Source organism: Sturnus vulgaris, chromosome 3, assembly GCF_052056855.1.
Source record: "Sturnus vulgaris isolate bStuVul1 chromosome 3, bStuVul1.hap1, whole genome shotgun sequence".
Taxonomy (NCBI): Eukaryota; Metazoa; Chordata; class Aves; order Passeriformes; family Sturnidae; genus Sturnus; species Sturnus vulgaris.
In genome coordinates, this window is record NC_142245.1 from 118,556 (window position 1) to 140,961 (window position 22,406).

General features: G+C 39.5%; 1 protein-coding gene across 4 annotated transcripts in view; it reads left to right on the forward strand.

Annotated features, from left to right (window-relative positions):
- Positions 1-19,054, forward strand: part of KIF16B (kinesin family member 16B) — a 126,216-nt gene extending 107,162 nt beyond the window's left edge. For all 4 annotated transcript variants that reach the window (XM_088160721.1, XM_088160722.1, XM_088160723.1 and 1 more), the window contains one exon: positions 17,641-19,054. In XM_088160721.1, the coding sequence (XP_088016847.1) occupies positions 17,641-17,799 (159 nt within the window). In that variant the 3' untranslated portion in view covers positions 17,800-19,054. The remainder of the gene's footprint in view (positions 1-17,640) is intronic.
- Positions 19,055-22,406: the final 3,352 nt, after the last annotated feature.

Sequence of the window (22,406 nt, forward strand, 5' to 3'; positions counted from 1 at the left end):
GTTTCCAAAGTCATGTAATGCTTTGAAGGCTCAAAGAACATCTTGAGTTGTGCTGTGAAAGTGGCACTTATGCCACAATAGTGGCAGGTGGCGCAGGCTCCAGTTCTATTTCAAATACCATTCATGCCTTGTGGCTTTCAGTCCACTGTGAGCCTTGAGCCTACATCAGTGGTATAACTGGGAAGTACTAAATGTAGAGATTATCTCTGTGAGGGACTTGGGTCCTTGGCTTTTGGACTGCATTGTGTTTCTCACATGGAAATTTGGTCACGTGGAAGGTGAGAGTGTTAGACCTTGGTATCAAGTAGAAAAATGGCTTGTATTCAGTTGTCTTTCACACCTGATCCTGTTCCTTGATTTGCTGAAAACCCTTTGCAATCTCTTTCAAGCTTCACAGGTGATGTGTTGGTATAGCTGTAGTAGGGTGTAAATGTTTTTTTGGTTGTTCCACTTGCTTAGTCAAGAGCTAATGGCTAGTTCAGCATTTTTAGAAAACGCAAAGCACAGCTAGCAGACCAACACAAATATTTATTTTTATTCAGCATCTGAGCTTATTTTATTGACTAAAAATAAATTATGGCCTGAAATACCAATCCAATAAGTGTTCTGAACAAATATTTTGTAATGTAAGATTATTAGTGAAGCGGTCGTCCTAGTGGTAATGATAAAGAAATTGCTCTGCTCTTCCAGTTTGTTTTCCGTTGGTAATTCATGCATCTTAAATAGACTGGAACTACATATCATTTTTCCTGAACTTCTTGCACCGAAATAGCTTTGGGTAGTTCAGTACTTCCCGCAGGTTGTCACTTAGCAACTGCAGTTCCTTGTACCTAATTAGATTTGTCCCTTTGCAAGATAGTTTATTAAGAATTTAGTTTTTCCTACACATCATCTCTAGGATTCTTGCCACAATAGAAGAGCAGTGGGGTTTTTGGTACCTTTCCAGGCAAATAGAATCAGGGGAGCTGCCTGTTGTGGAGTTTGCTTTGTTTGAAGATTGAGATGTAGTGTTACCTTATTTCAGCCTGGGTTTAGAAGTGGGCATATTTAATCATAATAGAGGTGAAATTACTTGGAGTAAAAGAATCCAGAGAGCCCAAAATTATAAGGATTGCGATTTTTAAATCACAGTATGTTCAAGGTTTGTGTATAACATTAAGTTATTTTATTTATCCTAGCTGGTACAAATGCTAACTAACTGAAAGCTTCACAATGCCTAGTTTGTAGGAAAGCACATTACATGAAGTATTTTTGTGTGAAATGAACCTGAGAACTCGACTTTGATCTCCAGCATGATATGTAGTTGCATTGTAAACACTTTTGCTTTGGCATTTGTTGGTATAATATCAAGTCTTTTGGAGTGTATTTGACATTACCATAGAATTTTGGAAAATAATGTGCAAGTTTTTACCTGTACATCTTAAGAGAAAACACCTAAATTGTATTTAAAATTATCTTTTCAAAATACTCTATTGCAATCTATTAATTTAACTTTTCATCAGGGACCTGTTGCAGGGCAAAACTATAAATTAATTGTTTTGCAGTTTAAAGACTGTGATTTCACTTCAGAGCCAAGCTTGCCTGGTTAAATCCTCCTTAAATGAAACAACCAAGAATTCTTTTGAGTAAAGTTAATGAACAGAAGTTAGTGTGTGTCTGTCCTTTCTTGCAAACAGAAATCATTAGGTAAGAGTATAGGTTCTTTCTAACAGTGAATTCAGATGATGTATATTCATTTTTTCATATCTTTTAAGGACAAGCTTTGTAAAGGAAATACTTGCCACAAGAAATACTTGAATCAGTGAATGTATCTGTTCCTGTTTTAACTGCAAAGTATTTTTTTTCCTTGTTGAGTTGCTAGGTCTGTGAATGACACTAAAAAGAAGCTTTCCTGAAATCCCAGCTTCTGCGTTTCTGTATCCTATAATTCTCCTGACTATTCTTTTTTTCTTCTTCTCTTAGAGTCATGCTTTGTTGTAGTAATGAAGATTATTTTAGCTCTGTTTTCCCATTGTGCAGCCAGAGAAACTGGGCAGGAGCCAAAGCTGGCATAGCAGATTGAGTTGTGTTTCTTGACTCTTTGGTCAGAAGCCTTGCATTCGTGGACCCTTTAGACTTTCTGTCCTGCCCTTGCTGTCACCATTTTGTTTAGGAAAAAACAACTGTTAGCCAACAAAATCCAAACAGGTTGTTACTTAAAGGAAAACAAAAACTCTCGCAAGCCTCAGTCTATCTCCTTGTCTCTGTTCCCTGTTTCCTCTTCCCTTTTGCAGGGCTGCATTTCCTCAGGTTTGTTTGCAGACAGCAAAAGGAGAAACAAGCAAAATCCCTAATGGGGTTTTTAGGGATCAACAGTTGGTTAGAGTGTTGTGCTGCTAACACCAAGGTTGTGGGTTCCATACCCAGACTGACCATTCTGTTAAGAGTTGGACTTGATCCTTGTGGGACCCTCCCAGCTCAGAATATCCTGTGATCTGTGATCTAGAAATAAAGCTACAGTCAGTAGGAGTCATGCATTGTCTTTTGCTGCCACTTATAGAGCTCAGGGAATGAAGGTCAACCTGTTAACAGTATGGTAATGTGAGCCTATGTTGAGTTCTGTAGAAGCATATACATCTTCCTGGCATTGCCTCTGCTCTTCTTTTTTCTTGGTACGTTAAACCTCTTTAAAAGATAGACATGCTCAATTTATTTAAAATTAATAATATAATTGTCCTTAACCTCCTCACTTCCTGATGTCTGCCAATGAGGATTTCAATGATAGGTGTTAATGCAAGAGGCAGAAATAAATCTTGGATGAGCTACATAATTCAATTTTGCTGTCCAATCTGTAGAACTGTCTGGGGAAAGTATTGGAGACACTGAACTGGCTGAAATATTGCTGTTAACTTCAGTCAAAATTAACCTTCCAAAATTAGATTAAGTTGGAAGTCAAATTCTTTGTTTAGTTTTTAGTTTGTATTTTCACTTGAGTTCCTTTGGAGGTGATGATTTCTAGGGTTTTTTTCCTCAATAAGGCTCTAAATTTAGCCATGCTGCATTTCCCCTTTAAAAGTAACATTATGCTGAGTTGGCTCCAGGAATATGGTTCTTAAGGAAAAGGTGAAATAATGGAAACAGCACCTTTTTCTTGAACTTGGATTGATTCTTGTTATTTAAGTGTCTTAGTAGTTTTTGAATTAACACCTTGGTGGAAGCCAGCAATAGAAATGTCTGAGAAGGAGAAAACCCTCAAAATATTTGTCAACAAATTTGAGCAAACAGAATATTTGAATCTGCCTCAAGGAGACCTTGAGGTTTTCCTTGAAGTAATTTTACTGAGATTTTAGATTATTCACCATCTGAATATTCAGTTTGAACTTCATTAGTACTCCCCACAAGTCTTTGTTTCACTGCCCCATTCCTAAATATATTTAACTGAGAGAACCTATGAGAGTTATAGGTGAATTGATGTTTATATTGCAAAAATCCTATCAGGTGGGGTTAGAGTTACCATTTCTGTTTGATTTTTTTCCTGACTGACGCTAGGCACAAAGACCTTTCAAAGCTAGTATATACATGTTTGTTCAAAGTAATTACTAGAAGGAAATTATTAGACACAGCGATCAGCTTATAACATCCCTAATGCCAAAGCTTTCTAAAAGGAGCTGTATGCAGCTGCTCACCAGCCTGGCTGTTGAAGAATGAATATTTGCCTCTGACAGTGTGATGTTCTTAGCAGAATCTAGGTAAGATGGACTTCAGAATGCATTCAGAATACATTTGATACGTATTGGAAAATAAAAGGAAGCTCTTCTCCTTTTTTCACAGATATGAATGCTCACCAGTAACATTGCTGGTGCAAAAGCAAACCACTGCAAATGTTGGTGTTTGATAATCCTAGAGAGGATTGTTTCATACCCATAGTCTGAACTACAGAATGCAAAATCTTGGAGTGATGGCTTTAATTTCCCACTAGAGGAGTAGGGATGCAGTGGGCTCAGGGAAAGAAAGAGCATAGATGCATCCATAAAGACAAGAGGAGAGTGTGTGTGGCTGGGCCATATTGTGAATATCAGTTATATGAAATCCATGTCCTAGATCATTTTCTAACTTAGATATAGGCAGTCTGCACCAAGTGCCTTTCATAACCTCTAGTAACCACTGAAAAATTTAAGAACAAAAATAACTGCTTTTCAGCAACAGCACTGAAGTCTTTCTGGCAGACAGTAAGACTTTGCAGTTAGCCATTTGAGAGCAAGTTCACGTGTCAGGTTCCCATCTGTCACTGCATCCTTAGGGCAGCCCAAGGCACATGGCTTTTCTGGTTTTGAAGCAGAATACTCAAAGAGGAGTTGCAGCAGTTCTCAGCAGTGTCACATTGCAGCTCATCTTAAAGCTGCAGCCCAGAAACTCAACCAGCCTAAAAACTGCAGCCCCAATAGAATGGATTTGAACAAACACAGAGGATCCCAGCCAATCCATTGAACCCGAAGTGCAGATGTATCATTGGCCAAGGAAATGAGTGACTTGGGACTGTAACCAATCACATGTGTATGCCTGGGAAATTCAGACTTCCTATTTAAGGAGAATTCAGAACAATAAAAAGGGCTTTTGTCACGTGGATCATAGAGGGACATGTCATTTGTCTCCAGCCACGTCCTCAGTCAACATTATAAAGCAAGGCATTTAATCTTTTTTTGGGTGGCTCTGCTTCTTGTGTGAGTCCCTGTTAAATTCAAAAAATTAATGAATAAAATTAATTTTACTTATTGGTCACAGTCACTAGATAAAAATAAACAGAACTTTGCATAGGTCAGCCGTTGATCCCATACCAATAAAATGTTAACTTTGATTAAATACTGTAGACCTTCAGCTAGGACATTATATTACATATTACAAGACATTATTCTTGTAATAGAAACACATGATAAAGATGGTCATTTAGAAGGAACAATATCCTGAGGTTATTTTCTGGATGACTTAATTTTAAGCTCTGGTTTGACAGGCTACTGGATGCAAAAGGAATGGCAAGTGGGGTCTCATTTGCTCAAACTGTGGGCCTAATTCTAAATCAGGTCTGAAGCCTTGCTCTGCAGAGTTTACTAGAAGTAAGTTGGCATAATATACATATCTCTTTAGAAGAATTCTGATGTTTCTTTCTTTAGGTCTATAGCTTCAGGTCCCTACCTCAAAAATTTTATTTTGTGATCAAATGTTTATCTCCATTACAACCAAAGAATTAAATAGGATTTGCAATTTAAAGGCCTTTTTATTTTTCCCTTTCCTTTTTAGGTATATCAGAGTACCAGAAAATAAGGAGATATGTTTATCATGATTTAATAAGTTTAGAAAATGGGACAACATACAGTTTGAGCTCCAGTTTAGCTCCACATCATAATGTGTTTTGCTGTCAGGACAGAATAAATTTCCTACATACTCCTACAAATCAAGTTTTGAAGTTGTGTACCTTCATCACAATCTCCATTAATGGCTCTGTGCATACAGATGTGGGCAGATGAATAAAAGGAGTGCTCAGCCAAGGACACTGCTTTGAATTCGGTGCTGCCCCTTTCCAAAGCGAGTGTATCAGTCATCCTTCAGCATGGGATTTCACCAGAGGAAGCAGAGGGTGATGCATGTCAAGTTGTTCGGTGGGTGTTTGCCAGGCCCACTCCAGCAGATAACACACTCACACTACTGGGCCAAGGATGCGTGCTAAATTCAATCCTGTTCTTTCTAAATAAATTTTGACAGGTCTTGTTTCGACTTGTGCTCTGGAGAAGAGATTGGTTTCCTTCACTAGTTAGGTCTGTTTTGATCTTTTTCAGTATAGCCATTCACTTCCCAGAGAAGACTCACACTGATAGAACACCTGTAAATCATAGCCCTTGCTGCCTTTTTTTTGCTTCCCTGCCAACCTACAGTTCAGTTTTCATTGGAGCTGCCTGAAGCCAATAAATGTAAGCTTTTAGCATGCAGACATTGTAAGAAATAATAAGTCCTGTGGATTTTAAACAAATTTTAGGCAGAATAAGATTGTAATTTGGGATGTAGACTGACTTCAGAACTTAATTCAACTGATGTGGCTTAATAGTAATTCACCATAATGTTCTCATGCGATTAGACTTGCACAGAAAAATGCTCCAAATCGCTATAATGAATAGTTTGAGTTTTGAAAACCTGAGAGAGCCATTTCACCTTGAATCATAACTGGCATCTCTCAGAATGCTTGCACATTAAGAAAATTCAAAAAGGTATATGAATTTGAGTAAATTTCACTACCACCTTGGGTAAAATTAAATTTTAGTGTCACTCAAGCTCTTCTGGAGATGTAGATGTACAACTTTGGAGGAAACTCAGTCTGATTTAAGGAATCTGCATTATGCTGTGCATGAAAAACATAGAGAGACTTTCCCAAGAGGCTAAAAATACAAGTCCTAGTATTTTTCAGTGCAATTTAGCTGCTTAAAGGAGCCTGATTCTTACTTGTTTAGTTCCAAAGTCATTTAGGTACCTCTAAACATGCCCAGAGGAGTGTTGTACGGAGGGTGCCCATGGAATTTGCCCCAAGGCAGCTCAAAACTTAACTCTCTGAGCTGAGGAAAAAAAATGAAAAGAGAAGGAAAGCCCTTGCCTAAACAAAGACCAGGTAACCCAAAAAGTGAATACCCCATGGCATAAAAAAGCTGGAAGCTTCCTGAGAGTGCCAGTTTTAAAAGCACCCACGATAACAACGCCTCCACACACAAGGATCTCATTTTGATAGAGTCTTATGATACAGTAACAATACTAGAGGGCACTGATAGGTATGAAATTCAGTAACATTATGGATTACCCCAGGACATCCCAACTGTAAACACAGGTATCTATACATATCTACATATACCTATATACAAATGCAGTTTCAGTGGTCACTGACTGTCTCCCAAATATGGACGGAGTTCATTTTGTCCATGACTGGTATGACTGGAGAAGTCCATTCTCGTTGTCCATGGTAATTAAAATACACAGTGGCAGAGACATTCAGCAACCCGTGGCACATTCCAACCTTACAGGCTGTTCTCACCCGAAGTCAAATCCCCCTGAGGTACACAACATGTTTCCCCATCCCTCTGCTTAACCTTGAGCAAAAACAACCCCACAGATAAGTTTGCATTTGCTCAGGGCAGAATTAATCCAGTCTTTTCTAACATACCTCTCATATGCATGACACGCACTTTATCTCTGCTGTACATGGGTTTGGATTGGGCAGGGCCAGCTCAGTTAGTGGAATCTCTGTGTTAGCTAACGATGTAGCCTTTGCTAAATGCAGATCTCACTGCTTAATAGTCACACCATCCCTTACTTTAAGTGTTTTTTTTAATAATCCATTGCACTGCTCAACTTTAGCTGTGGCTGGTATGTGATAAGGAATGTGGTATGCCCATTCAATACCATGTTCCCTAGCCCAGGTGTTTATAAATGAGTCCTCAGTTCTCCTAGGGGTACCATGCCATGACAGGACTTGTTTTTCAAGGCCCAGGATAGTGTTCTGGGCAGTGGCGTGAGGCATTGGGTTCCTTGCTCCATGGTCTTCCAAAGGCCTTGCTGCAGCTGGAGATGATCTGGACAAAGGTATCTGTCCTTCACACTTGTTAAGAGCTATGTCCAGAGGCTGAGAAGTTCAGGCCTCCCTTCGATTCCCTGATCAATACTCACATCATATGACAGGAATCCCAAGTGCCTTGCTTCAGTGCTGTCCAAAACTGCACCATCACCTGTGGTGTCCAGACTCTGATCAACTTAATATAGACTTGTCGGGCCATCAGGGGAGATCTTTTCTCAGATTGTGAAGACTTTCTAAGGACAAAGACTCAGTGATTATTTCTGTTTCTGATTCCTCTGCTGGCTGTCAGGGTCCTGGCTCCCCATCATCATTTATCAGGATTTGGTTTTAGATTTCCTTTTCTGGACAGGGCCAATTGCTATTGGCTCAGGCTGCCCTTCTAGTTTAACTGCAGACTGAGTGACCAGGGTGTGTGCTGATTTGTTCTCCTGCTCCTCTGGCTGTACCTGCTGCTGTACAAACTGTGTGTAATAAGCAGTAACCAGGGCCCAGCAAATTTCAGTAACTTTCTTCTCTTTAGATCTGTCATTACATTTTTTTTCAGATATTTCTTCACCTCAGCTGGATTCTAATTTATTTAGGGGGAAAGTTCCAAACTATTAGGGCAGAGAATTCCTTCAGGGCTTGGCCTACCTCTTCCCACATCCCACACCACTCTGAATTTTCCACTATTCAGGTAGATCTATGGACAACTTCTCTGGAAATCTCAGCTCTGATTCTGAACATGCTGTAGGCCATATAAAGGAGAGTTAGCAGAATTAAAAAGAAAAGTGTGATGTCTTTAACATCCAGAGGCTACTGAACATTCTAAAAATGTGACATGCCAGACCTGAAAGGAGAGAAGGAGGTAAAAGGCTGGGAAAAATTATCCTCTACTTTTCCCCCACAACTGGCTGGGTGTGATTATTAATAAACCCCCAAAAGAGCAGCTGAGATCAGGGCAAGAAAAGAACAGGGAATGCACATCCCAAGTAATAGCTCTCATTGCTTCTGATGTTATCTTTTCATACATTATTGTCACGAGTATATCAACACAGCAATCCTGGTTTTTTGTCCCTGATGTGAAAAAGATATATACCTGGGGCAGAATTGTCAATGTCAATGGATAAGTATAAATATCTAAATGCCAGAAAGCCACTGTTAAAGCAGACAGCGTGGTGACCAGTGAGTGTTGTACCCAATACAAGGTCTTCAGGACAGGAGTGTTGTTTTTTCACTTTCTCTCTTTTCCCATTTAGTGCCCAATTTAAGTTGGCCTTAATTTGCCTTGTTTTGAGACATTTTTAAAGCACAACACTCTGGAATGAGTTGTCTCCCCTTAAGGGTTCAAACAATCCCTTCCCACCAATAAGGAATGAGATGCTGTTAGATAAGTAAAGAAATAACAGTTTACTAGCAAGCAGAACAGCAGCAGACAAAAAATAATGGTAGATAACTGCTACCTACAAAATTGCTAAATCTTGTGGACCCCCCCCAAGAATGAAGAGAGATCTGAAAATGCTGGGGACATCCCCCATCCCCCAAGATGGCACTCTGCAGCCAAACACATAATTCAAAGGACAAAGGGAAAGGTGGTGTCAGTCTTTCTCCCGTGCCCATCCCCACTCTGCTTATCTCCCTGACAGCTGGAGATCCAACAGGTATACTCCAGATCAAGGGCTAGAACTCACAGAGGAACTTCACATTTATTTTGGCAAGAGATGACAGGGCAGGCAAGGCAAGGTGTCTGGGCAAGCTTGGACAACTTGTCCTCTCTCTTTGGTCAGGTACCCTTGACGAGTTGGGACAGAGTGGTCTGGAGTGGGGCTGTCCCCGTTCAGTGGCAGCAGGTGGGTGGATGCCTGTGGAATTTGCCTCAAGGCAGCTCAAAATGGTTAACTCTCTGAGCCAAGGAAAAAAAACTGAAAAGAGAACCCAAAAGTGAAAGAAAGCCTTGCCTGAACAAAGACCAGGTAGCTGGCAAAGCAAATACCATGTGACAAAAGAACTGGAAGCTGCCTAAGTGACAATTTTAAAAGCACTCATGGTGACAACCCCTCCACACACAGGGTTCTCGTTTGTAGGGTCTTAAAGGTGTGGTAACAACTCTCTGGGGGCTGCAGATAGGTATGGAATTCAATAACATTATGGATTACCCCAGGACAGAGCTACATTACATTTTTGGTAGAAGCTTTCAATCTCATCTCCTCCCATGTAACTTCTTAGCTAACAGCTTTAGTCTAAAAAGTTAAGAGTTTGACTGTGTTGTAGTCAAATTGGTAATATATTTGCTAGTAAATTGAAAAAAAGTTACGTAGTGTAATATGTTCTACTTGCATTATTTCTGTTAAGGGAAACTCACAACGTAGAATTTGTCTTAGATGAAAATTGATGTGGATGTTGGAGTTGTATGTAGACTTGTAAGACATGCAAACACAGGGTAAGGTAATACTGATTGGGATATTCTCAGTCTATTTATTTATTTATTTATTTATTTATTTATTTACTGACTACTAGGCATTACCTTTAAAAAGACTCACTTCTGATTAGACCTAATCAAAGTGCGTAGGAAGGGTTTGATTAAAATGAGCCAATCCTTTATTCTTGGTTTGTGTTCATCCAGCCATGAGGCTAATTAATGCCTGTCAGCCTGAAGCAAATAACCCCTCTTCTATTAATATGATGTTGAGACATTAAGAACCTATAAATGAAACAACACACACTTTTGAGATACTATTAGTATAGGAGGTAATATAAAGCCTCGTCTTTATTGGAGGTCTCCAGGGGCAGATATGGAAAATGTCCACAAAAGCTCACCCCCAAGAAGTGAATACCATTTTTATAAGTTTAGCAAATTAGCATAATTGATAAAAATCACCAGTTAGGAGCACAAGTGATGATGCAATTCCCCCCCCCCCCCCCCCCCCCCCCCCCCAGATAAAGCCCCTTCTAAATCCTCCCCCCTTAGATGGAAACTGAACTAGTTTATTGAAAATATATCTTGAAGAGCTGTTTTTCCACCTTGGTTCCTAAGATAGGATAGAGGCTTTGGAATGTGTTTTGTCTTTCTGCCTATTAGGGCAGGGAAGAGTACTGGGAAAACTAGCTATGAATGCAAATCATAGGCTACAAAGCTACAAATACATGTGTAAAGAATACAGAGAATATGTAAAAGAAAAAAGGCAAAAAATTACGCAGCATCAGTGTGACTATTACGGCGGTGACTTGCCATTTTCAAACATGTGGATCTGCCTTAATTCTCCTAAAAAGTGCATACACAAATTGTTTGCAACTTGAGCAAGGTCTCTGGCACCAGGGACAGTCACACTCTGGAGGCAGTCAAATTTGGCTCCTCAAGGAAGCTTTGCAGAGCTTTGACAGTGTCTAATTTTGCAGGGCTTTTTGTAAGAACCCAGCCATCCTGGTCTATCAGCAAAAGATAATGGGCCAGGTGATCCCATCATAATTATAGATCTTTTCTCTCTAAGTTTTTCCACAGAAATAAGATCCTTCAGGCACCAGGTAGTCTCCCAGGCAGTAAGTCTTTTTTCCTATTGCTCTGAAATCACAACCATAGAAAATGACCTAAGGATATGTGCAGGAGATATATGTGTTCAGATCCACAGGTGACATTAGGTACTTCCTGAGGGGCCTGAAATATCACTTGGGATATTGAATATCACATGATGTTCTGCCCATGTACTTCACTCAAATCTGCTTTATAATATCTTACAATCTATGTCAAGGTGTTGGGAAAAGAATTCAAGCTTCATGTTTTCTTTATTAGAAAAAGAAAAAGCTCATGAAAAACTACAGTGTTTCTGAGCAAGTTGCATCTGGTGAGGGGGGAATTGATCTGAATCTGGAAATGATGGAGATGGAGTTACTAGTTGTAATCAGGTACAGTCACCATCCTTTTGGATTGCTGTCCTCCAAAGCAATGGTACCTCATATTCTATAGTTTTGTTATCTGCAAATTCTTTCCCTGCTTGCTCAAATGTAATAAATCCAGAAATGGATCTGAAATTACTTGGAGACCTATCAGAGCATTAAGCTAGCTGTTCCTCATTCCTGATGCTCCAGTGTCATGGTTTAAAAGCTGGGTGTCTGCCAAGGAAGGTGGGAACCTTTCTTTCTCTCCAGATGATTATAACTGTGAACTTACAGGGCTTACAGGCAAAGATGGGGCAAAAGGAATAACAGTTCTTTACTGGAAAAATATATACATGTAGTATATAGTAAAGTATACTTTACTATATACTATATACTATATATAAAGAGCAAGCAAACAAAACCAGCAATAGCAACACCAAACAGAAGCACAAACCCATCCCAGCCTCTCTTACTTTCTCCTTTAGGGAAAAGTCAGCTGGTCTCAGTGCTACTCCGGGTGGCGAGCTGGACTGTAGCAGTAACCTCCAAGCAGAGGGCTGGGACAGTAGAGGCGAGCAGACGCAGGGTGGCAAACAAAATGTAGCGAAAACCCTGAAGCAGTGGCAGGAGCAGCCAGTCTGGGTGGACATGGGGTGTTGAGTTGAAGTGTAGCACAAAAAAAAAACAAAAAAAAAAAAACAAGTAGCAGCAGAAAAGAGCAAGGCTGGGCAGTGGCAGCCAGGCTCCTGCAAACAGATGGAGGATACTCCCTCTGGAGAGGGGTCAGGGTCCCGTGTCTCCTTTGAGGCACCCAAGCAGATGATGAGGGTCCTTCCCAGTGAGGTTGGGTGTTGAAAAGGTCCCAGTTCAATGGCAGTAGCAGTGAATTCTCCCTGCAGCTGCAGTCCAGCACCAAGACCACAACCATCTCTCCTTCAATCCCAGAGAGAGAGAGAGAGAGAGAGAGTACTGAAGCTCTGAAGCTAGCCCCAGGCTCCTAGTCAAGTCTCAAAGTATCTCCACATTTCCCAAGAGAAAATCCCCCAGCTATGAGACTGCATCCAACTGCACACCTTACCCCCTCTTCCCCATTGTGGCTACATCTTTTGTCTCTAATTATCGCTGTTCCCAACGATTTGTTGTTTGGACAGCAAATGGGAGAAAAATTCCCTGGGCCTTAGGTAGGCCCAGAGGGAAGGGGAGATGGTTTGAGTGGAAGGCACAAGGGGGAAGCTTAACTGTGGTGACTTGTGACCTGCAGGGCTGAGCTATACTTGCAGACTGTAAGAGGAGACTGCTGGGATAACTGCCTCCAAAACACCTCAGTTTGGACAGCTGGAATATGCCTAGGCCTGTAATGTCGGGATATTTTGCATAAGAGAACCTGCTGCCTTGCAACTCAGTTTGTAAATGAATTTTCTATGTTGTGGCTAATGGCTGTCCGTGTCTTCCATACCTGACCCAGATAATCCAGTCCTGGGTGGTGATTGAGACATGGTGCATATCCTGGATGAAGCAGAGCTGGCTTAGCTTGTAGTCCTTTTCCTAAGAGTTCCTATCTTCTGCATTCTGATGCTAACTCACCTCCCTCTACAGTGTCTTAATTCTTCTTTGCCAGTTAAAAAAAATCACAAGGAAGAAGCAGATCCAATGAAAAGTTTGAATCCTATTTTTCTTGGTAACTTGTGTATTTTCTTACCATGTTCTGTATAAAGGATGTCCTAGGCGCAGGGCCTTTCGCCAACCTGAAGTCTCTGTGGGGCACTACCATTTGTCAGTGCCATTTCAGCCCAGCTTTATTTTTGGCAGTAGGATGTAGTTAGACACAATAGCTGGCATTTCTGCTGTACTTGGTATTTTGAAAAATCACCTTGGAAGTAATTTTTTTCTTTTCAACACATCAATGGAAATGTCCAAAATAGAGAAAGTTGGTTATTTTGGAGAAAGATCCCCAAATGTTGATTTCCTTTGCATATGCCCTACAATTTCTTTTTAGGAGACAAATGCAGGAGAACATGCCTTCTCATTTCTGCATTCCAGCAGGTTCCCTTTGCATGCCTTGTCTTTTAAACAGATCCTTGTTTTTGTAATCACAGATTGGAAATGAATCTTGTGCCTGCTTGCTTTGGGGTACAGCCTTTCTTGAGAAGAGCTGACTTTGCAAATACCTAATTACAATATAATGTGTTTTTTTAAACTCAGGGAATATGCTTCAATCTGTCTGGCTTTGTGGTGTTTTTGGTAATTGGATTTGTATCCTATAGAAAGAGCTGTGATACCTGTGTAGCTTTGCACTATGGATAATTCAAATCAAGATCTGATTTAAAGCCTGCAGCACTTAAAATTCGTCAATGGAATAATTATGTGATTGATGCTGGGAGAAACTATCATCTATATTAAAGGGAGAGAGGAGCCTATGTTAGAAGTTAGATGAACAAGTTAAAGCCTTGTAAGGTTTAGCTTATTAAACTTTCTGGTGCTTTCAGCTCTAGGATATATTAGCAGGTGGTATTTCTAATGCCAGTTTTAAAATGTAACTTCTAAAGTATTTTAAGCACTGACTTTTCTTAGGGAATTGCTAGAAATAGCAGTATGAAAGCAAAAGCTTGAAGTATTTTCACTTTCTGAAAGTACCAGAGTTGATGAGTTTTTAAACTTACCAAATTAAATGAAAAAATCAAATTCTTGCTAAGCTCTGCTATTGGTCTCTGAGGCTATCACTGTTAGTAGTGGATTAGAACAATGTCACTGAACTGAATTCCTCTTTAATGTGCCACAATTGAAAGGATGATAAGAAGACTTTCACATTTCAGAAAGCTTTTTGATTGTATTAACTTTAATAACTTTAAATTAAGTTATGGCTTTACATTAAAATGTATAAAATTATGAAGTCCCCACATGACAAAGTAGTGCAAAAATGATTAGAATGACTGTTGTGCTGATGCATTGAGCACAAGATGAACACTGGCCTACTGCTAAAAAGGTGAACTCTATTAAAATTATTTTTAATAAGCTTTTAAAATTATTTCCATTTTGCTATTTGCATAATTAAAAGGGAGGGAACACTACTCAGACTAGGTAAAGAAAGAAAAGCCTTTGAGCCTCATACCACTTTCTCCAGTTTAGTTTAATTTGCAAAGTTAAAACTTGCAGGTACAGCTGTTAGAAATTTTAAGTTAGAGGGCTTGAAGGTTGTATTGCCTTCAGAGAGGGCAAACACCACTGCTTTTCCTAATTTGGATTAGTTTTTAATCTGGCTTGCTATCCTTGTTTTGTACATGCAGAGTATTTCCATTCCCTAAACTGGTGCTTCTGTGTGTGTGTTTAGCCAGAACAACCAACATGACTGATATGTAAGTTGCCCGTTTTACATCTCTGTTACAGTGCCAGGGTCTTGTGCCCTCACACTGAAACATTTACAAATGTATCATTAGGATATTTTCCAGCAAACCAGCAGCGTAGCAGGTCAAATGCTAATAGTGAAATGAAACTCCAAAGTGTATTTGGAAGAACGCTGATTACCAGACTAAATAATCCAGAACAAATGGTCAGAGTCTTAACAAACAAAAATTAGTAATAAAACCAAGTGTGTTGGAATATTTTGGCAGTTAACTAGTTTTTTCTTTCCTAGATAATCATACAAACCTAGTAGCTATTACACAGTGCTTTGCATGCCAGGGACAATGTTGCTATTGGTAGGAAATCACATCATTAATTTGTATAAAATTTGCACCTTCATCGGTATACTGAGCTTGCCAGTCTCTGCTAAGAATTTTTTTTCAAGGACACATCAAAAGAGTTCTGTAAATAGACAAAAATTGTATCTACTGCTAGAAATGGATTTTAATACAAAAGACTGGAAAACAGCTCTCCCCCTGTCCACTGAATGCTGGCAGAGGAGATCCGTTCATCCAACCTTGCTCCTACTCCAGCTACTTGCAGTGGCCTCCTGGGCTGCAACAAAGTCCATGCTGAATCTCTTCTGGATCTCTAAGGAACTTTTCATCATTTCTGGCACTTGGTGTTGATGTGCTCCTGCCCCTCTCCCAGCTTGCTGTGACCCTCTTCCTCTCCTTGGCACATCTGAATCTGGGAAACATCTTTCCATACGTTGCAAGGAGTGCTCTTCTTTTTCTCCTGTCACTTTCTTCCACTTTGCTGTCCATTGCAGCCAACAGGACAGAACAACGTTCCCCTGTAGAGCCCTGCCACAGCTCTTTGTTCAGTGCTTGTGATGTGAGCACTTCTGCCATCAGTCACTGTTTCCTCACTACAGGGGAACACTTCCAGCCAGCGTCTTTGGGCAGAGTAGCCTGTATTTCAATGGAGCAACAGCTTCTTTGTGTCAAGGGCACAGCAGCTCTTGGCTATATTAACACACAGGGTAAACACAGGTCTGGGTTTTATAAGAGGGCTAATTTGTTCAGAGGTGGTTGTTGAAAAGCACAGAATATCAAGCCATATGGCAAGAAACCTTCATACAAAATTAATTCCATTGTTATCTGGTAGGGTCTGCTTGTTGACATTTTCCCAAGGATCTTTTTTGTGTTCAAAGAATCTGTGATATTCACTCATCAGCTCTGGAGCACAGATGTGGAAAAGAAGTGTACCTGCTGTTCCCAGTGTGTCACATAAGTGTATGCTTAGAGCAGAGGGATTTTTTACTTTTCCATTAGAGCTATCATGCCAAAACAGTGACTAATGGCTTTACAGAAAAGGCATGACAGTCAATTATCTGGCCATACATACCAAGGTGAATACAGTAGGTCTTGTGATGTGTGTGTCAGTGAGATATTTTGGTACCTTTGAGCCTTTGGTAGTCATAAATTAGAGTTTTGCAGTAACTTTTCAGCACAGTGCTAAAACAGAATGCTATGTTTTACATATGATTTTCTACCATATTCATCCTTCAGGAATTACTGGTTTGGGACCTTTTGTAAAGAACCCTCCTTTGAGAACTAATTATGAAAAATATTTATCTGTTTCTCAGTTTAAATTACCTCTTAGTCTATTGCAGTTCATCTTGAAGGCATTTTTGTAATGAATTTTTTTCATGAACATTAATACAACCTGTGGCAGATTTGAATGAAATAAAAATTTTCACCATTTCTGCCAAGATAATAGTTTTTGTCTCAGCTGCTTTTTTTGTTTGCTTTTCTTTTTTGTTTGTTTTCCTTCTTTCTGTAATATTGAAACAGCTAGTTTCTTAAAAAGATAGCAGGTTGTTATAGTTTGGAGGAATTCTTCTTGAGAAATGAGTGAATATTTAGGACACTTTCCTGAGCAAACCACTTCCATGACCCCAAAGCTGCTGCATTCGAAAAACTAAATGTTGTGTTCTTCGAAGGAGAATGTGCTTCTCTGGCTTGCAAATATATTTCCCATGGAATTCAAGACTAGTGAAGGATTTGAAAATTATCTCTTTCTATGGTCAGTCTGTAGTACAGAAAAGGAGTTTATCCCTCCAGATGAGATTTCTCTTGCAGATGTTTGGGTGACACTGGATGCATTTATAGTATCTATCTGATCAAACCTTTTACCTAGAGTGTTTTGTTCAAAAGTTGTAAGTTATTAAGTCAAGCTAAATGAACCCACATATGATGGAAGCTTTGTCAGGTTTGTGAAAACTGTCTTAATGTACATCCCCCAATTTCTCTAGGTACAAATGTGACTGCAAGTTGTACAGCAGTTGGTGAATATTAACTTTAATTTATGGAAAGAGACAGAAGTGTCTCCCCCATGCTTCTTATTAATAAGACTTTAAAAAAAAGAAAAAAAGAAAGATTTTTAAAGTCCTTTTGTGTCTATATGTAGTGAATATCCTGCAGAATGGATTTGACGTTTGCACCTGCTGTGTTTGGTAATGCTAGACAATAGTATTAGCGTGTCATGATTAGCAGAAAGCATTACATGACTGCAGAACAGACCAGGAAGCATCACACAACAACAGAATAAAAGAGTTGCCAAGCTGGGCATAAGAAGGAAGTGGAAAATACTTATTTTCTGCTTTTCCTGAGCTTTATACAGACATTTCAGTAGACTGTTTTATAAATGGATTTAAATACTGATGGTTATCAAAAGGACTATTCACAGCCCTTGGAAATATTTCTGGGTTTTTTTGCTGTTCATTTAATATTTCAAAATGGTTGTCATTAATTTGATCAAGGAAACCTTATGACATTTTACATTTCATTCCACAGAAATACCTCAGGAGCTTTTTCTCTGCAATGCTGAAATCTCCATCGTCTCCACTGAACATTGATAAAGTGGGGCTAACGTTGTCAAAATACACCATCTGTGAATTCTCACCCTTCTTCAGGAAAGGCGTTTTTGACTATAGCAGCCATGGGACCAGCTGAGATTTGGGCCAGGATCCTTATGCTGAGGGAGTGTGGTTGGAGTGGTGCCTTCACTTTTGTGCAAGAGGAATGAGGGAAAGAAAAGAAAGTGTCTCCTCCATACCTGGAAAATTTCGTCCAAACAGCACCAATTAGAGAGAGCTACACCTCCACGCTACTAACCTGTGTCCTTTACCACCTCTCAAGCTGGTGCCTGCATTCTCCTGGCATGGGGTATATAGACATTTTTGTGTAAGTTGGTCTGTTAATACTGTACAAAGATTCTGACTCTCGTGATGAGTTTGGATCCCCTTCTTGGCAGCAGTGCTTCCTTCCCATTTGCTCAGATAATTTGTTCTGGCCGTTCGAGAGCATCTCATGTTTACCATGGCAGTGTGTCATGCTAATAGAGGTTTTCTGAGTGGCCTTTTGGTTTCTGTCCAAGCTGTTCCTTAAAGAAAAGTTCCTCTTTTGTTTCTTTATAGCATAGTGTCATGTTTAAGGTAATGACCATACTCCACTGTTGTTTCATTTTCTTTTCCTTCCAGATACACTGTTTAACTATTTGACTGTATAATTGTATTGTTTTTCTCTGAAGAATTAAAGGGCCTGGGTAACTTGAATGCTTACAAAAATATATGCAGCAGAAAGAGTATAATTTAAACCCTGACAGGGTCTTCCAGGTTTGGTTGTTTGGAGGCAGAACACTCACCATTAATAAAGAAGCAAAGGAAGCAATAGTTACTGAATAACATGGTCAGCAACTTTTCAGATTTCGTAATCATTCAGACTGTAAATGGAAACTGCACTGTACAGAGCTCATAGCTATGCATAAAGCTGATGCAAAGTGCTATATATTGTTTTTTAAATAGCTTCTTCACAATTGTTGTAAAACCTGAGGTTTATTTGCATCAGTTAAAATTTACAGGATTTAAATAATAGTACTTTAAAATTACTCAGGACTTACTCAGACTTGCACATGTATATACAGGTAGAACTCATTTTATATTGCTGCAGATTCAAAAATACGTATACACTGTGACTGGAATTGTATATGTGTACATGTTAATGTATAATTGATTGTATAAAAATCAGAATTCAATTACTTCCAGTTATTAAAATGCATAATGAAAGGTAAGTTTTGTGTGCTATGTGTTCAAAGTGTTCAGAGTGTGAAGCATTTCTTATGAGTTGACATCACTCACCACTGGTAGGTTATGGTAATGAAACTATTTCATGTCATTGAAAGTTATTATTAAAACCTAAAGTAACAACACTGGTGGCATTTTTATTTCATGCTAAATTATAGGAACAGCAGTGTTTTAGATTTAATGAGATACATCCATGGTCCTGAGGGAACTGGTCAAGGAAGTGTCTAAGGGACTATTCATCATATTTAAGAAGCAATGACACTCTGATGAAGTTCCCACTGACTGGAGAAGGGGAAACATAACCCTTATTTTTAAAAAGGGAAAAGAGGAAAACTCAAGGTCTTCCCAGGCCCAAGAAGGCCAGTCAGTCCTACCTCAGTGCCTGGCAAGATTATGGAGTAGGTCCTTTTGGAAACTGTGCTAAAGCTCATGGTAAATAATGTGGTAATTGGTGATTGCCAATATACTCTAACTAAAGACAAATCACGCCTGACAAATTTGGTGGCCTGGGAAGACCTTCTGGGGCCCCTTCCCATACCTACAGGGAGCCTGCAGGAAGGCTGGAGAGGGACAAAGGCATGCAGGGATAGTGGGAATGGCCTTAAGCTGTTTTTATTAGATATTAGATAGAAATTACTGACTATAAGGGTGGTGAGGCACAGGCACAAATTGCACAGAGAAGCTGTGGGCAGCCCCTTCACTGGTGGTGTTCAAGGCCAGGCTGGATGGGGCTGTGAGAAACCTGATGAGAAACACCAGGAAGGTGTCCCTGCCAGTGGGCTTTTAAGAAAGCCCCCTTTTTTAGAAGACTTTTAAGGTCCTCTCCAAACCAGGCCCTCTACGATGATGTATAATGATAACTGGGTTCCATTACTAAGCATAGCCTGCCACAATAAGCATCTCTAATTAAAATTTTAAAAAATAATAATAATTAGAATGGATTATTTGAGAGTATTTTTATCATTTTGGTTAATTTGAGGGAAAACAAAAGTTAGGGTAAAAATTCTAAGCCCTATTATCATCAGGGTAGGATTTATTGCCTTTGAATAATTCTTGACTTTTTCTGACTCTAACTGACTTAGGTATCTTAATACCTTCAATTGGGAAACTAAGCATTCAGATCAAACCTGTTGATTCCCAAAGTGTTTTTTTTCACTGGGTCCTGGATGTTCCTGGACTGCCTCATGCACTGAAGCACTGTGCTTGATCACTGACAGAGATCCAGCCTCATGATCCTTGCTCTTCCCAGTGCCTTTCTTACACCTCTCCAGGCTCTCCCAGGACTTTCTGTGCACATTTCATCCTCCTGACCACAAGGCTGTAGTCTTCCCTTACTTCTTCACTCCGCTGTTTGACTTTGCTTGTGCTTCCCAGATCAGAAAGTGGGAGTTGGGTGCTTGCTGGGTTCCTATGGTGACCTGAGTAACTGGAGTTTGGTGTTGCAGCACCACCAGTTAATGGAAGACTGGTAAGTGCATGTGGCTGTCTTGCTTCGATGCCCATATGAGTGCTTCAGAGGCAGAAGTTAAGGATGATAAATAAATGACCCTAAATCTCACTTCAAAGCCAGTGACTGTTCTGTTTCTTCGCCCTTAGCCTGTTCCCCCTCCTACCTCATTGCAATGAAGTATGATAAAGAATTAATATCTCAGAGTCTTTAGAAAAATTATTTTGCATAACTGTAGAGCATTATTTCCTGTGTCCTACTTCTATGGAAGGACCTTGCAGGCTGAAAAATGGTAAACTGCCTTATCTACTGTACAGATAAACCCATTTCCTACAGTTGTCTTTCCTGAAAAACTACCAGTGTGCCAAGCAGATCTCCATTGCACCACATGGTGAATGCTGTTTATGAAAAGGCCAAAGGAAACAGGACTCCTAGAGGTATTTTGTATCACTTTGAGTTTGGAGAACCTGTTTAAGAAAAACTCTATGTGATAAACAGTTAAGTCAAGTGAAAAACTTGAATATTAATTTTTTTCAACTTGAATTTAAATGAAGACTGGTACTGGATTCCTATCTACAGTACAAATTGATTCAGGGAGGACCAGATGCTCCAGTGGTGTAAACCTGCCTCTAAGGTGGTTAATTTATGTCGTCTGGTTTATCTGACCTGTGGTGTTAAATGTGCACATTGCAAGTAACAAAGTTATTTAATCACTCTATTTACAATGTCATCAAATTTAAAGCTACAGAGTTCTGAATGTAAGCATGAGATTAGGACCACAACCCCAGGCTACCAGCTTTTCCCACCTTCCTACCTATTTTTCACTGGTATCCAGAGTTTAATCAATGATGGCAAGCTCAGGCTAAGCTAGGAGGCATCTTTGAATAATTACATCAGTAAAAAATACAATGGCTGTTTATAACCTACAGTCTTTAAACCCAGACTTCTTGAGAAGTTTGCAGTAGAAGCTGAAGTGCATGTCAAAATTACTAGCCATTTTAAAGATGTTCCAATTGCATTTCTCTGTAGATACCTTCAGGCTCTAAAATTGTCCATTAATTTTATTTTCAACATATTGACACTTTCAACAACATTGTGAAAGTTATTTTCATGCCCAGTATGGCTGGTATTTTTTTTTCCAAGTGCCTCAGTAATTGAGAAATGTCCTTAAATAAAACCTATCTTACATATCAGTCCTATATAGTGTGCGTTTAAGTACTTTACTATAATGGGGCTATCACATTTACCCATGCAACTGAAATCATGCTTCCATTAAAATCACCAAACCACTTGGCTCATGTCCTTGCTGAGCCTACAGCAGTTTTTCATCAATAGGACTGCACAAAAAACGGCAAAAAAGCACACTGGAGATGGTGCTTGACTTTTTTTTTCTGCATAACATGATCAAAATGCAAAAAAACTTTGAGGAAAGCCTTCTTGTTGGTCTTGACCCTGCTGTCCTTTAACTGGAAATGCTTTTCCCCTGAATATGCTGCTGCTCATAAGCAAGAGGTTGAGCAGCCCTCAAAACCCTGCTGATAAATGGCTCCTGGCAATCTCCTTGCTCCTGTACGTGGGAATAACAAATAGGTTTGTATTAGACTGTGATAAAGCTTGAAATTTTATATGCTCCCAGCTCACCAAAGCCCCAAAATTGGAAAAAATAAATTATTTTTACCTTAGCAAGTTTCTTCTGTCCATCCCTGTGTTTATTTTCTCTGTGTTTCATTAGATTCTGAAAAAAAATGTGCTTGATAAGCTAAAGGGCAAAAACTTTCTGGCTTCCAACCTCATAATGGGAAATAGAAGATATTCCTTTGCAGGACAGGCTTCATGAGCAGTTAAGGTCTATGCAGTTGTATAGGCCCTGAACCAGTTTAAGGCTTAAAGTCTGGATATATTTTCCTGGCAAAGCTGTAAAGTGAATTTTAAATATACTGGGTCCTGCCACTTTTTTAAGTTGTTGTTTTATTATTTTAAGAGAGTGCTTTGTTATTATTGGTGGCAAACGAGAATGCTGTTGTACATGT